Source organism: Orycteropus afer, unplaced genomic scaffold, assembly GCF_000298275.1.
Source record: "Orycteropus afer afer isolate SDZICR_OR568_19922 unplaced genomic scaffold, OryAfe1.0 scaffold00067, whole genome shotgun sequence".
Classification (NCBI taxonomy): Eukaryota; Metazoa; Chordata; class Mammalia; order Tubulidentata; family Orycteropodidae; genus Orycteropus; species Orycteropus afer.
In genome coordinates, this window is record NW_006921654.1 from 3,248,916 (window position 1) to 3,264,885 (window position 15,970).

At 39.4% G+C, this 15,970-nt stretch overlaps 1 protein-coding gene across 1 annotated transcript in view; it reads right to left on the reverse strand.

Annotated features, from left to right (window-relative positions):
• Nucleotides 1–14,234, reverse strand: part of NAE1 (NEDD8 activating enzyme E1 subunit 1) — a 33,852-nt gene extending 19,618 nt beyond the window's left edge. Inside the window, exons 1-11 of the mRNA XM_007940226.2 lie at nt 14,182–14,234; nt 8,055–8,158; nt 7,904–7,964; nt 6,482–6,512; nt 5,644–5,715; nt 5,331–5,410; nt 4,480–4,589; nt 3,988–4,097; nt 2,045–2,107; nt 1,584–1,647; nt 1,189–1,280 (exon numbers count right to left, since the gene is read on the reverse strand). Of these exons, the coding sequence (XP_007938417.1) occupies nt 1,189–1,280; nt 1,584–1,647; nt 2,045–2,107; nt 3,988–4,097; nt 4,480–4,589; nt 5,331–5,410; nt 5,644–5,715; nt 6,482–6,512; nt 7,904–7,964; nt 8,055–8,158; nt 14,182–14,234 (840 nt within the window). The remainder of the gene's footprint in view (nt 1–1,188; nt 1,281–1,583; nt 1,648–2,044; nt 2,108–3,987; nt 4,098–4,479; nt 4,590–5,330; nt 5,411–5,643; nt 5,716–6,481; nt 6,513–7,903; nt 7,965–8,054; nt 8,159–14,181) is intronic.
• Nucleotides 14,235–15,970: the final 1,736 nt, after the last annotated feature.

A 15,970-nucleotide genomic window follows, 5' to 3' on the forward strand; every position in this document is an offset into this window, starting at 1 on the left:
TATAGTAGAACTGACAACGGGCAAAGTTGTAGTCACTTCTTGGCCACAGCCAGCTACCCAGAGGGAATGAGTAGTTGGACCTGTGGGGTTGGGACCACAGTCGTAGGGAATATCAAGCACAACTGACATAACATACTACACAAAAACATTGTTCCACATCCTACTTTGGTGGGTAGTGAATGGGATCTTAAAAGCTTGCAAGTGGCCATCTAGATATAACGATGGGTCTCTCCTCATCCAGAGCAAAGAAAGAAGAAAACCAAAGACACATGGAAACAATTAGTCCAAGTGACTAGTACACCATGTGATCCTCAGCCTATATGACTATGAGACCAGAAGAACTAGATGGTGCCTAGCTACCACTACCAACCACTCAGAGTGGGATCTCTGTAGGAGATCCTGAATAGAGTGAGAGAACAATGTGGAGCAAAACTCAAAACCATTAAAAAAAAAAAAAAGGACCAGTTTTCCTTGTCTGATAGAGCCTGATGGAACCACTGAGACTATGGCCCCTAGCTGCCTTTTAGGTCTGTAACTGAACTCACTCCTGTTGCTTCCAGCCAAACAAAAGACAGGCATATGAGCTGAACATTTACAATAGTAAATACACTCCTTGTGGAGCTCAATCATGGGAGAATAGAAGGGCTGTGTATGTACGGTGTAACAGCTCGGGGGGCAGGAGTGCATGGGAGGGAAAGACACAAGAGGTAACTGTGGGGAAGAAGTGGGAGGGGAGCTGTTGCATTGTGGGAAACTGCAATCAATGTCATGAGACAAAGTGTATGTGAACTGCTGCATGGAAAGTGAATTTGCTCTGTAAACTTTCACCCAAATCACAATAAAAATTAAAAAAGAAAAAGCAAATGCAGGGTAAGACTTAACTTTTCCAACAACACTATTTTGGGCCGGCAAAAATATCTTATTTATATGACTCCTATCTCACAAATCATGCACTGCAAATAATTAATTTACATAAATCATTGCATCACTATTATACACTAAAGCACTGGCAACCATTTTAACAAGGTCAACACAGAATCATACTAAACATGATTAAATCTGTATTATAAATATTTATTTCTAACCACTATATAATAAAAAATTTTAAGTTAAATCTTTATCATGCACTATTTCACATATGAGAAAACCCCTTTCTTCTATGAAACACTTCAGCGACTCTTTCAATACCTGTGTTGTATTTAGCGCTGTGTTCACATTTTTAATAGCTTCTTCAAAATTCTCTTCATCTTCTGGAGCCCCGTTTTCATTCTTTAGAATTCCTGTTAAAGTAGAAATTAGTTAGCCAACAACACCCCTTTTCTTCTCACTCCTTCTGTTCCCCCAGCATTATGGAAATAACCTAGTCAGATTCTGAAGGAATGATCAGAATACTGAACCTTAAGAAGAAATATGGCTTATCATTAGCCATAACTATATAAGAAATGGCTCCTTACCTCCCCAAAGGAGAAGAAAAATTAAAGTTCATAGCTAAAACATTTACAAAGCTATTAATAAAGAAATCCAATAAACATTTGCTTCAAACAACTTGTTTTTCAAACATTTAACCACACCCATAACCTTACCTTGTCTAATCAAATCTCTGAAGTCTTCTTTTTCTTTGTATGTTTTAGGTATTCGTCCATTTGTCTGCATCAGTTGAAATTTTTAAGTATCTCATTATAAAAACTCAAAATATGGAAATTCAGAGTCTAAAGTTTTCCCATTTCCCTGCCCACATGAGATTTAAATCATGAAATCTACATCTAAGTGAAATCAAGAAGCTCACTTATAGAAAACACAACTGTAGGCCATTTTTCCTCATTGTTTCCCACTGTCAGTTTCAGAATGACATTTATTCAAATTTTATTTTAATTTAAAAAAATCAGTATCAGAAGAGGAACTGTAAGATTTAAATTTAAAAGCACCCTCCTGCCCTCTAAGTCCATAAGGAAATATATTAATCTCCTGCCCCCATCCAGTGAAATCCTCTATAATACATTGAAAACACAGTCACCTATGAATATTTTAAAAAAAGAGAACATACCTCACTATACCACTGTGCTAAATATTTAGCTATGATCACAATCCATGGAGTGTGGCTATGATCCTAAAAATAGACACATCAAAAGAAATGTTAGTAATAGTTAACATTAATTCTTCACTACAATATTTCATTTTCAACAAATTCAACAATTTACTAACCATCTCCTACTATATAGAAAATAATGAATGGAAGAAAATGAATGCAGATAATATAAACTGCTTTATAAGTTATGTTATATGTATCTTCCCATGTCAGGCTCATACTATAATTGTCCTCATTTTATCAATGAGAAAATAGTCTCAAAGACTGCTCCCCCATCTCTTGATTTCAGATACCAACATCAACCAAGAATATCTCCTCTGTGTCATCTGATGAAAAAAATAAACACCTCCCTTCCAAAAAAAAACCTCACTGCCATCGAGTCAATTCTGACTCATAGCGACCCCATTGGGTTTCCAAGGCTGTAAATCTTTACAGAACCAAATTGCCTCATCTTTCTTCCGCAAAGCAGCTGGTGGGTTCAAACCAACCACATTTTGGTTAGCAGCCAAATGCCTTCATCACTATACTGCAAGAGCTCCTGCATCTTAATTAATATGTATGTAGAAAAAAGAATTATACACACACACACACACACATATATTCCTTACATTATTTAGTCTAATTGTTAAAAATATCATTATTTCTATAATGAAATCTGACTCATAGCGACCCCTCCTTGGGTTTCTGAGGCAGTATCACTATGGAAGTAGATTGTCCAACCTTCCTTCCAAGGAGTGGCTAGTGGGTTTGAACTGCCAGCCCTCTGGTTATCAGTCAAATGCCTTAGAGACTATGCTACCAGAGACCCTGATATTATTTAGTCTGATTGTTAAAAATACCATTATTTCTATAATGAGATATGCAAAGTTGCCTTGGTAGTTCTGAAACACTAAAAATAATTTCAAGAGAAACAGATTTTAACAAAGACACACCCCAAAAGCAAACTATTTTTTAAAGTACATCTATTAGTGCCACATGGGTCTCTCCTTGTCCAGAACAAAGAAGAATGAAGAAAAACCAAAGATGCATAGAAACAATTAGTCCAAGAGACTGGTACACCATGCGATTCTCAGCCTATACGACTACAAAACCAGAAGAACTAGATGGTGCCCAGCTACCACTGTCAACCACTAGGAGGGGGAATCTATGTAGGAGATCCTGGATAGAGTGGGAGAACACTGTGGAATAAAACTCAAAATCATTGGGGGAAAAAAAAAAAGGGACCAGGTTTGCTGGTCTGAGAGCCAGATGGAACCACTGAGACTATGGCCCCTAACTGCCCTTCAGGTCTGGAACTGAATTCACTCCTGCAGCTTCCAGACAAACAACAGACAGAAATATGAGCTAAACATTTACATTAGGTAGATACACTCCTTGGAGAGATCAATCATGGGAGAAAAGAAGGGCTGTGTATGCACAGGGAGACAACTAGGTGGGGGGCAGGTCTCCATGGGAGGGAAGAAGTAACTATGGGGAGGTAGTGAGAGGGGAGCTGTTGCACTGTAGGAAATTGTAGTCTATGCCAGGAGACAAAGTGTGTGGGAGCTGCTGTACGGAAAGTGAATTTGCTCTGTAAACTTTCACCCAAATCACAATTTTTAAAAAAAGTACATCTATTAGTTTAGGCAAGAGTATGAAGAGGGCTTTTGGAATCTGTTAATGTTTATGTTAATTTCTTCACCTGACTGTTACACAGATATATTCACTTAATATATTTTTCTTCAATAAAAATGTCTGAAAATTTTGGGGGAAAGCAGAGTTGAAACAAATAAGGTAAAATAATGTTACTGTACAATCTTGACATGGTATATGGAAGTTTATAGTATTTTCTTACTCTGTGTAATTCAGAAACATTAGGTTTAAAACAAATGTCTTAAGTCTATAAATAAGAGACTACTAACCTTTTTTTCCATGTGATCCAAATCATAAGACTGAAAATGTTCTCTCAACTCAGGAAATGGCTTATCCAGTCGTAGATCCTCTAATGCATTATCTGGGTGAGATTCTATTACTGAGAAACAGAAAATCCCAAAAGGTAAACTTACTTCTTCAGTGATACTACTGGCAGCACACTTCATTTTAAGAACTTAGGAAATATCCTTTTATCATTTTTAAATGAGCATTGGGCCTAGATATTTTTTTCAGTGTTTTACTATATAGTAAAATGTACAAATCTTACATGTACTACAGTTGTAATAAAAGTAAAATCAAGATTCCTTTAGAACAGAATCTCCTTGTGATTGAAACTGGAAAAGATAAACATCAATAAAATGTATGAATAGATAGTACCTAACAACCTCCCCTTCCTCTTCTATGGTCTTCAGGACAGTATCACATTTCTAAAATTGTCGCTAGAGCAACCAATGGCAAATCCATACGCACAACCATTTTACCTGGATGTTCTTTTATAATGATCCTCATATAACCAACCAGTCCATATGTCCTACAGACCAAAAGAGGGATTTGAGAATTCCAGAGGACATCTGCTAAACGTAGGAATGTACTGGAAAGAAAAGCAAAATGAGCAAGACCATGAGCAAATGGATGTACATCAACATGAAAATGCCTTCAAATAAATCAACTTTCTTACTCAAATATCCAAGACAAAGATCTATCAAGGATGTACCAAAAAGAAAGCAATGCCACAAAGTATATATTTTGTACTCAAGGGCTATGAAAGCCTCATCTTTTTTATCCTGAAAGATACTTACTCAACATCTCCAAAAACATTTATAATCCCTTATAAAAAACTCAGTTGTCATCAAGTCAATTCTGACTCAAGGGACCCCACGTACATCAGAGCAGAACTGTGCTCCACAGGATTTCCAAGGGCTAATTTTTCAGAAGCAGACTGCCGAGTTTCTGCCGAGATGCCACTGGGCGGACCGGAGCCTCTAATTTTTCACTTAGCGGCCACGTACATTACTGTTTGCACCCCCACAGACTCCTTCCCATAAAACCCTTGTACACACCCCTAAAGGCTTCCCATAACAAGTCTAACTAGTTTTCATCACTGAAAATTAACCATTCTTCTGTTTAACTGCTCTAAATATATCAAATAATGTTTTTCATCTCAGAATTTTTCTCTTGCCTGTTTTTTCAATGCTGAAAGAGAAGTGCTTCCAATTACAGGTTTCTATAGAGTTTAAGAATTTTTAAAACCAAGTCTTAGATTATGCAGAGAAAAGAAAATTAAGTAATTCTAACATGAGATTAAAATAAAAACATTAAGATAAAAATTTACCTTTCTGGGAGCTGAGTTGCAATTACAACAGTAAACCTACAGAAAAATGAAGGATCATTGTCTAGAAGGTTTTCTGGACTCTAAATAGGGCAGGAAAAAAAAATTCAAAATTTTCACATTCACATGAAACATGGCAGAAACAGTTGAACTATTTTAGAACAAGCGGCCATATACCAGACACCAAAGCTAAAGTAACTCAACTCTCAAGTAAACACAAACGATACCAAGAGTCCAAATTCCAAATTCCTAGCGCTTTGAAGTATTAAAGTGATTACATCTCCGCACAGAAATAATAATGTTTATAGGTATGTACCTCTTCCACAAAACTTCCAGAGACATCATTATTTAATTCTTGTAAGAATTCCATGGCAGCTTGAGCTCGGTTCTTTTTAAAAATAAAGCATTTGACTTAAATTAGAGGAAATATGGTTACAATACAAACCACCTCCCATTCACCCCAACTAATAGGTCAGTCAAAACACACTGTAAAAATACTGGAATTTCATGGCATATGCATGATAATTCTGCTGTCTGTGAGCTTAAAATGGGATTCAAAGAGAATATTACTCAAAATCACTAAAACTTTATTACCCAGAGTCATTAAATGACTATAGTATTTCCACTCTACTTTTCTGACTAGGCAACTGATCAGGAAACCCTAGCTAGCAGGCGAGGATGTCCTGAGTCAAGTTCGGACTCAAACTACTCTCTTACATCTACAAGCCTGTACAACAGAGGCAAATCAATAAAGAAACAGTCATTCTCATTCAGAATATTGTACTAAGCTGACTAATATAATTCTGTAAGATTTTTAATATGAATGATAAAAATAAAGGATATTCGTTATCTCTTAACAATTGCGTTAGCAGGATACTCCATGCTCTAAACATTATATTATATAATCTCATTATTTAGCTTTAATAAAAGATACAGGACATAGTGTACAATTATAAACTATAATATATAGTACTTCTATGTTTTCAAACTAGCAAACACTTATATAAAGACTTACAAGATTACAAAGATGAGCTGATTCAACTTTTTTCTCAGAGAAACAAGCTCTTTTAAAGTAAAAACTTTTCAAGCAATCAAAGACAGTGGTACCCATCAGATGCCCACACACAATTACGCTCCATAACAAAACAAATTACCTTGCCGATACTGCTTCTTTGAAGGAAAAAACTAAAATGGGTAGAACAACAACAAAAAAAAAAAATTAAAGGCCTATTTGACTAAAAAGGAAAGGTTACTTGTAATGCCAGGTATATTTCATTTATAGTACAAAGCAAACTATATTTTGATTACAGAGTGCAAAAGCCTTCTTGGAGGAAGACAACTAGATGAAACTGGTAAACAAAGACGGGCTAATAAATCAAAGTAGATACAAAGAAAAAAATTTCACAAGATGCACTGAAGTAAAGAGTTCCTTGGCTAAAAAAAAAAAAAAAAAACAACTTTAGGAAATACCATACGCTATATGTTCTGCTTATAAATTTAAAATATACATAATATATGATATTAAAGTTTTAAGTAAAGAAATGTTTAATTTCCTCTCCTCCGTTTTCCAAACTCATCCAATCACAAAATCCATCTGCCCCCTTAACAGCTGTTAATGTTAACAAGAACCAGTGCTCCTCAGACCACTTTGGGAAACGCTATATTAAACACTGAGCCATTTGCTTTTACAGGTAACGTAACAAACAGGCTTCCTTCCACACATATGCTTGTCTGGTCCCATGGCCCAGATATGAGGCTGCTGATCAGAGTCACGGTGCCACAACAAGCTCACTGGCTCCATAAGAAACACAATTCTTATCCTTATTAAATCCTACTTTAACCAAGTAAGCAAACTACTTGTATACTGAGATGACGCAAGCAAAGAGAGCAGGCTTTTTCTTCATAGATACCAATGAAAGGGCTGTGTTGCCAGATTCTATTTCTCCTTTATTTACTTGCTACTGTTGTTTACTGACAAATCCAATGACAGATCTCACACTCCAGTACCTGAAAAGCCAAGCTTGAAATTCAAATTTAGGAGTGCTCAGGGAGTCTTACCATGATAATTTTTTAAGAATTATATCCAGGCCACCTTTAAATTAGCATTTTCATAAAGACAGTGTAATGTAAAGAAAGATAGTTAAGCTGAGCTTAGGAGACATCACAAATAAAAGGCATTGCTTTTATTATTCTCATAATCCAGAAATACAATTATTGTCAATCACATACTAATACCTAAGAATCAACGCAAGGACTGAGGAAGTGTCCAGACTCCACAAATAAAGGACTAATAACTATTCATCTACTCCTTTGCATTAATAAGAACAATAAAGATAGTGATGGTAGGTACTTTTTATTAATAACCTATTATCAGACACCATGCTAGCACTTTATCTACATTAACATTAATTTACATCATCCTCCCCATAATCCTAAACAAAGGGATCATTTCCACCTGAGAGTCAAGTCACTGTGCTGGGGGGTAGGGCTCAGGTAGGGCTCAGGCTTCACTCACTCTTCTGTGACAGCACACTGCCTTCCCTAACATGCTTGTATTTGAAAATAATGGAACATACTTGTTTCCAGCATCTTCTCCGCTGACCTGATTTCCATCAATGATTGTAAATGAACCAACACCTGGGAGAAAAACAGTTAGTCAAGAATATGTATTTCTCATTCAAAACCTTAAAGAGGTAATTTTAGAACACAACCACAAGACTACATTACCTGGTAGCACCAAGTTCTTAAGAACTTCAGTTCCTGTGGCTGTTGCATTTATTAGGCAAACATGAGCAGATTCTAAAGCCTCTTGCCCATGATCACCCCATAATCTACAAAACAAGACACCAATTTAACATTTTTAGAACTTCCACAAAAATACAACTTTCATATTTCAATGATATTTTGTTCTTAATGTGTTCTTGCATACAGTAATTGATGTGATAATCATGGCAACCACATGAAACAGGAATAGCAGATGTCATTGTGAGAATTACCTAGCTGAATACCCTAAGACTCAGACACGTTGATGCCTTGCACAGTTAGAAGGTCAAATCAGAACTAGGAACTTGGTCTTCGACTTCCAGTTCCTTGTCCATTACGCTTGTCAGACCAGAACAGAAAGTCTTTAGGTATACTTCACAGTTCATTAACACTGAAGTGTCTTAGATCTGAAAACTGCTCTCTACTTCATTTCTCCTTAAGTTACATAGATCCAGTGCATTTAGAATCTTTACATAGGGCTTATCACTGTGACATCTGTAAAAGTGAGCAAAAGTTGTCAAATGAATGAAGAAATAGCCTAAAGAACAAATAGTTGGCAACATCTGTTTTTATCATGGAAGCTGGGCACAGAGAATACTCCAACAGATTCGGTTAATGGATGCTTGGATAATGGGAGAGTGAGCCCAAGAGAATAATGGTACACCCCTAAGTAACCTGTTTCAAGAAAGAGGCCAAATAAGAAATTAAACCCCTCGACTCTCCTGCTTAGCTCTGGTAGCATAGTGCCCAAGGCACTTGACTGCCAACCACAAGGCTGGCGGTTCAAATCCACCAGTCACTCCTCGGAAGGATGATTGGGCAATCTACTTCCGTAGTGATACCGCCTCGGAAACCCAAGGAGGGGTCGCTATGAGTCGAGGCTGACTCCACAGCGCATAATAACAACATCCCTTTCCAAAGAAGTATTGAGGTATTTGCCTTCAATCTCACTAATTTTGTCTTCCATTGATTCAATTCTACTCCTTTACCGTTCAATGAGTTATCTATGTCTGAAAATTTAGTATTAATCTTCTGGATTTTTGTCTGCAGATTCTGTATCATTTCTAATTTTTCATTTATTTTGTCATTTTGTTCTTGTATTGTCTTTCAAAATTGTTCTAGGGTTTTCTCTGTGTTTTCCTCAATTTTGTCAGTGTTTTCCTTGATCTCTCAATTCGTTGAAGGTACCTAAATATAACTCTTTTAAATTCCTTACCAGGGAGTTCCAATGCTGCATCTTCCTCAGGGATGTGTTTTGGGTCTGCATCCTGGTCCCTTGTTTCTCCTGCTTTATCTTGCTTCTTTGTGTGGAGTGGGATGGTCTGTTGTCTCTGAGGCATTGTGATGTTTTTGTGTTTATATTTAATTGGCGATTGTATGTTGGAGTGACTTGCCCACAATTTTCGTTTTGTTTTGTTTGGATGGTATCTACGTGAGCAGATAACTGCTGTGCTCCTCTATTCGCTAGTTAGCAGCACTTGTACACTCACCACCTGTCTTCTTTCCTGTTGTTTGCCTCCCATATGTCCCTGCCATCCTTGGCAAATGGAGCCTATTCTTAGGTCATGTTTTCGTTCAGGTTTTTCCACTAGTGGGTGCCTAATCCACTTCTGTATACCTCCTTTCAAAGCTCAGGGCTCCAGGATTATCTGCTGTATCTCTGTTAATTGGTTTCTCTTTTCTTTGTTGAAGTGGGTCTGAGGAGCTTGTCTTCCTATTCCACCATCTTACCAAAAGTCCAGTAGGTTTAGTGTTTTAGGAAGGAGCTGGGGCTCAGACCTAGGCCGATCATTCTAATAGGAGGCAAGCACCTCAAATTTTGAACTTACACAAGCTGGTCCTTTGTTATTTCACTTTTCTCCTCATATCCCCCTTCCACATTTATTGAGCATTTTCTATTTGCTGAACCCATGGAAGTCACAGAGATACTTGGCCTCCCTCTATGCTGGAGCCTCCAGGAACTCCCATTTACACCTATAACTTAGTGCTGTATTAGGGACTTTAGGCACTCAAGTCTAACAGCAGCCTTGAAGAGAGATGTTCCACTTTACAGACGGGGAAGCTGAGTCTTGGAGAAGTTAGGTAATTTAATTTGCCATTGTGTCACCTGTGTTTTTGTTTTGTTTTTTTCTTTTAATTTTTATTGTGATTTGGGTGGAAGTTTACAGAGCAAATTCATTTTCCTTACAACAGTTCATATACATTTTGTTTCATGACATTGACTGCAATTCCCTACAATGTAACAGCTTTCTTCCCACTTCCTCCCTACAGTTACCTCTTCCCTGTGTCCTTCCCTCCCATGCACTCCCACCTCTGGAGCTGTCTCCCTGTGCAAACCGTTCTTCCATGATTGATCTCTCCAAGTAGTGCATCTACCTGATGTAGATCTACCAGAGCTCCCTTGAAAAGGAACGATCAGAAAAAAGATCAAAACAAAATGAAGAAAGGCTAAGGTTCATGTGGGATACCATCAAAAGGAATAACCTACGTGTAAGCAGAATTCCAGAACAGGAAGACGCGAATAAAACCACAGAAAAAACTGTCAAAGATTTGTTGGAAGAGAATTTTCCTGATATGATGAAAGATGAGAATATATACATTCCAGAAATCCAATGAACCCCAAACAGGATAGCCCCCAAAAGAAAATCACCAAGACATATCATCATCAAACTCACTAAAACCAAAGACAAAGAATCCTGAAAGCAGCATGGGAAAAACAAAAAGTTACCTACAAGGGGCAACCAGTAAGACTAAGCTCGAATTTCTTGGCAGAAATTATGCAGGCAAGATGACAATGGGATGGTATATATAAAACCCTGAAAGAGAAAAATTTTCAACCAAGAATTATATACCTGGCAAAACTGTCCCTCAAACATGATGGTGAAATTAGGACATTTCCAGATAAGCAGAAATTAAGGGAATTTGCTAAAACCAGACCAATCTTACAAGAGATGCTAAAGGGAGTCCCTTGGACAGAGAACTAACAACAGCCAACAACAACTGACCATTAACACACATGATGACAACCCAGAAACCAACCCAGTTATATTAGTATCCAAAGTAAATAAGCTCACAAGACTGTAAACAGGGAACCAGAGACATCAACTGACAAATGAAGGCAACTACAAACCAAAAAGAGGGGGAAAACTGTGTAGCTACAGAACTTCTAAATGGTAGGGAAGTCAAGACAACTGCAAGATAGAACGACCATTCTAAACTTGGGAAGAAATTATAAATCACAGGGTAACCTCAAAGAAAAATGATAAATTTTCACATCAAAATTTAAAAAAGGACCAGTACACATATTTAGCAAATACTAAAACAATAGCAATGAAGGAAGTGCTAACATGATTCATAAACAAAACAAATTCAGCACAGAAAATTATATGGAACAAAGAAATCAAGACCACAAAAAAGCACATAACAAAATGACAGCAACAAATTCATACTTGTCAATGATTACATATCTGACAAGGGACTTATCTCTAAAATGTATAGAAAATGCCAATACCTCAACAACAAAAAGATTAACAATCCAATTAAAAAATGGGCAGAAGACATGAATGGACACTTCACCAAAGAGGATATTCAGGTGGCCAGCAAATACATGAAGAAATGCTCATGATCATTAGTCATCAGAGAGGTGCAAATCAAAACAACGAGATAACATCTTACCCCAGCACTAATGGCAAAGTTCAACAAGACAGAAAATGGCAGATGCTGGAGAGGATTTGGAGAGATTGGGACTCTCATACACTGCTGGTGGGACTGCAACCACTGTGGAAAACAGTATGGCAATTCCTCAAAAAGCTGGAATTAGAAATACCATTTGACTCAGCAATCCAATTATTAGGAATATATCCTAAAGAAGTGAGAGCCAGGACAAGAACAGACATATGCACATCCATGTTCATCGCAGCATGTAATATTTACAATAGCAAAAAGATGGAAACAACCTACATCCACATCAGCAGAAGAATGGATAACCAAACTGTGGTACAGATACACAATGGAATACTACGCAACCCTAAAAAATAATGTAGAATCTGCCAAACACTGCATAACATGGATGAACTTGAAGGCATTATGCTGAATAAAAGAAGTCAATCACAGATGGGCAAATATAATATTAGTTCATTATTGTGAAAAAATCAAGGAAAAGTTTATATATGGAAGGGAACTTTCTTTGTTGTTTATGGGGGGGAGACACTGCCCCCTCCAAAAAAAATGCATTGACCATGTCACTTTAATTTTGTGTATTTCACTGTGCATAAATTTTATTTCAATAAAATGCATGAAAAAAAAAAAAACTAACCCTGCCATTGAGTTGATTCTGACTCATAGTGACCCCTAGAGGACAGAACTTCCCCCATGGGGTTTCCAAGGCTATAAATCTTTACAGAAGCAGACTGCCACATCCTTCTTCCACAGAGCAGCTGGTGGGTTTGAACCACTGACCTTTTGTTTAGCAGCTGAATGCTTTAACCACTGGACCACAGAGACTCCATCCTAGCTTTTGCTTATTTCCCTTGCAACTGTCAAATCCTTAGACAAGTACATAACAAAGGATTTTCCATGCAACTGACAAACCCTTACAGAGACTTCAGTACAAAACAGGAAATGTTTTTTTCCTCTCTGAAGACATGGATAGATTGTTCTTAAGGAAGGGTCTTGACACAAGACCCTTATCAGAAAACCCCTTAGCAGCCCTTTGGAAATGATTTAAGATAATTACTTTATGACCACCTTGTCAAACCGCCTCCCCTTTAGTCACATATTTAAACTAACCAATCCATCCAAAGACACCCCTCAATCACTATAAAGTCCCCCCCTTGGAGTTATCCCACCTCTAGCTTCCCTGATTTTGCAACTTCAATCAGAATGTTATACCTTTAGTTCTTGATTTTACCCCATAAATATGCCTGTTATTCCACCATCTTGGAGCATCTGATTTCACTCTTTGAGCTCAGACGAATTCCCAGTTCAAACTGATGTGAACCTTCAATAAACCTCTGCTTTTAATAGTATGCCTTATCTTGACAAGCCTAATGGTTTAGACCTCCGCTGTCCAATAAGGTAGGTTTCTAAGTAGCTCAAACTGAGCTCGACTAATAATCTAAAGGTTGGCAATGTGCACCACAAAAAGGCCTGCCGACCTGTTTCCCTAAAGATTCAAACCAAACCAAACACATTGCTATGGAGCATAGCGACCCCTCCTTGGGTTTCTCAGGCGGTATCATTACTGAAGATTGCCCAACCTGCCTTCCGAGGAGTAGCCGGCTGGTGGGTTTGAACCGCCAGTCTTCTGGTTAGCAGTCAAGTGCCTTAGGCACTACGCCCCCAGAGCTCTTCCCTAAAGATTACAGCCAAGAAAACCCTATGAGGCAGTCCCACTCTGTAAGATGTGGGGTCACCACGAGTCCAAACCGACTAGACAGCAACGGGTTTGGTTTTGGTTTAGCGACTAGAAATGTGGCTAGTTCAAATACAGCTATACTGTAAGGGCAAAATATACACCAGATTGCAAAGACGGTATGAAAGAAGGTTGTAAAATATCTCCAGTAAGTTCTCACACTGATTACCTGTTGAAATGGTAGTATTTTGGATATACTGGGTAAAATAAACTGTATTGCAAAAATTAATTACATCTCTTTTTACCTTTTTTAAATGTATCTACTAGAAAACTTACATTACATCTGTGGCTCGCATTTGGTGCCAGCATTATGTTTTTATTGTACAACGATAGTTTTGAACAATACCTAACACTCGGGATCGCCCTTGGCCATCGGTGTGGGGCCATTCTGCAGGCGGGTCCAGTGGCCACCCTGGTGGCCCGGCTGACAGTGGGACCGCGCACCTTGGATCGCATACCGCACACCGCGTGGCGAGGGACGGAGAGTACCGGCCCTCGTGGAGCCCCCGGACCCCAAGTCCGAACCCTGAGCGCCGGCTCTCCGCGCCGTACACGGCCCGGCCCGAGCTGGCGGGAGGCCTGAGGGAGGCCCGACAGCGCCGCCTACGCGCTCAGGCCCGGCTCAGAAGCAGGGGAGCCCGCTGGCCCGCCCGCCACGCTCGGTGAGCCCCGGCTCACCTCAGCTGCCGGTCGTACTTCTGCTCCTTGGGCAGCTTCCCCGGCTGCGCCATGACCGCGCCCGCCGCGCGCAGAACAGCCGAGCCCCTGCCTAGCGCCGCCACCACTAACACTACCTCCGCCGGCGCGCAGGCGCACTAAGCGTCACTTCGCCTCCGCCACCGTAGCTGAAGTCTGAGCGCCTCCCGCAGGGGGCGCCGTCACTGCACTGCGCACGCGTCGCCAATAAGACAGGAAAACGCAGCCCGAACTTGTTTGGGAATAGCTCTTCCAAGGAGCCCGAATGCAACAGCCTCGTACATCTACCAACTTCTCCTTCTGGCCGTGCAGTAATACTGAGTTACTCGGGCTTTGGAATCAGGCCGGCTTGGATTTTAATCATTTACTCTTTATCTCCCAAGTCCTCAGTTTCCACATCTGAGCAATGGGGATAAGTGGGTCTCCATCACAGTGTTCTTTTAGCCATAAATGAGATTTTAGATACACAGAGCCAGACCCACAAAAAATCCTGGATGAATACATTTTATTATGATCGTTATTGTTCATCAGTTTCATCCAGTTCCCCATGCAACAAGCCCACGCTGAGGGCCTGCTTTGTACCACAGAGCAAGCTGCTCCCAGCTCATAAGAATAAGTCAGGGAATAAGTCAATCACAGAGGAACAAATATTGTATTAGTTCTCTATTGTAAAAAGCCAAGTAAAGGTTTATATATGGAAGGAAATTTTCTTACCAGAGATGGGAAGGGAGAGGAGGGAAAATTGCTAGTTGCTAGATAGGTTGAAAAAAATATATATATATGTATATATATAGTTGTTGTTATGTGCCGTCAAGTCAGACCTGACTCATACTGACCCCTCCTTGGGTTTCCAAGGCAGTATCGCTACGGAAGTAGATTGCCTCATCCCTATCTTCCTTCCAAGGAGTGGCTGGTGGGTTTGAACCGCCAGCCTTCTGGTTAGCAGTCAAGTGCCTTAGGCACTACGCTACCAGAGCTTATATACTAATAATATATATACCAGAGATTATTAGTAGAGCTCTGGTAGCGTAGTGCTTAGGGCATTTGACTGCTAACCAGATGGCTGGCGGTTCAAACCCACCAGCCACTCCTCAGAAAGAAGATTGAGCAGTCTACTTCTGTAACTATACCACCTCAGAAACCCAAGGAGGAGTCACTAGGAGTCGGATCCCACTCGACGGCAGGTGAGAGTTTGTTTTAGGGATAGAAAGGAGGAGAAATGGGGACACTTTTGTTTTCAGGGCATTGAGTTTATGCTAATGGTGGTGGAATATTTTGGAAAAGGATAGCAATAATGGTGGCACAACATGGAAAATGTCATTGTCTCTGAGCTGTACATGAGGAAGTTGTTATGTTGGTGAATGTCTTGGTGTGTATGTTTTCACCACAATAAAAGTAAAAAAAAAGAGTAAGTCATGGGCCCTGTTCTTGGTTTATTCACAGACCTGTGAGGGGCAAGGAACGGTAAATAGACGCTTGCCAGAGAAAGTATATAGAGATAGAAGGAAGCTGGTGTGTTGAGGGGTGCCCAGAGAACCCCACCCTCTTGCCCTCTCCAGGAATGTTTCATGTGGCGTTGGAATGGAGGAGTGTTTTTAGCAGAAGGAACAGCAGGTATCATTTCTGAGAGATGGTGAAAGCTTGATAAGCTAGCTGTATCTTCTAGAATGAGTTTGGAGTCGTGGGGAGTCAGGGGAGGGCAGTGGTCAGAGAGGTTTGAGAGGCAGCAGGGGCCAGGTTTTGAGGTCTTCAAACATACAAGGAGGAAGTT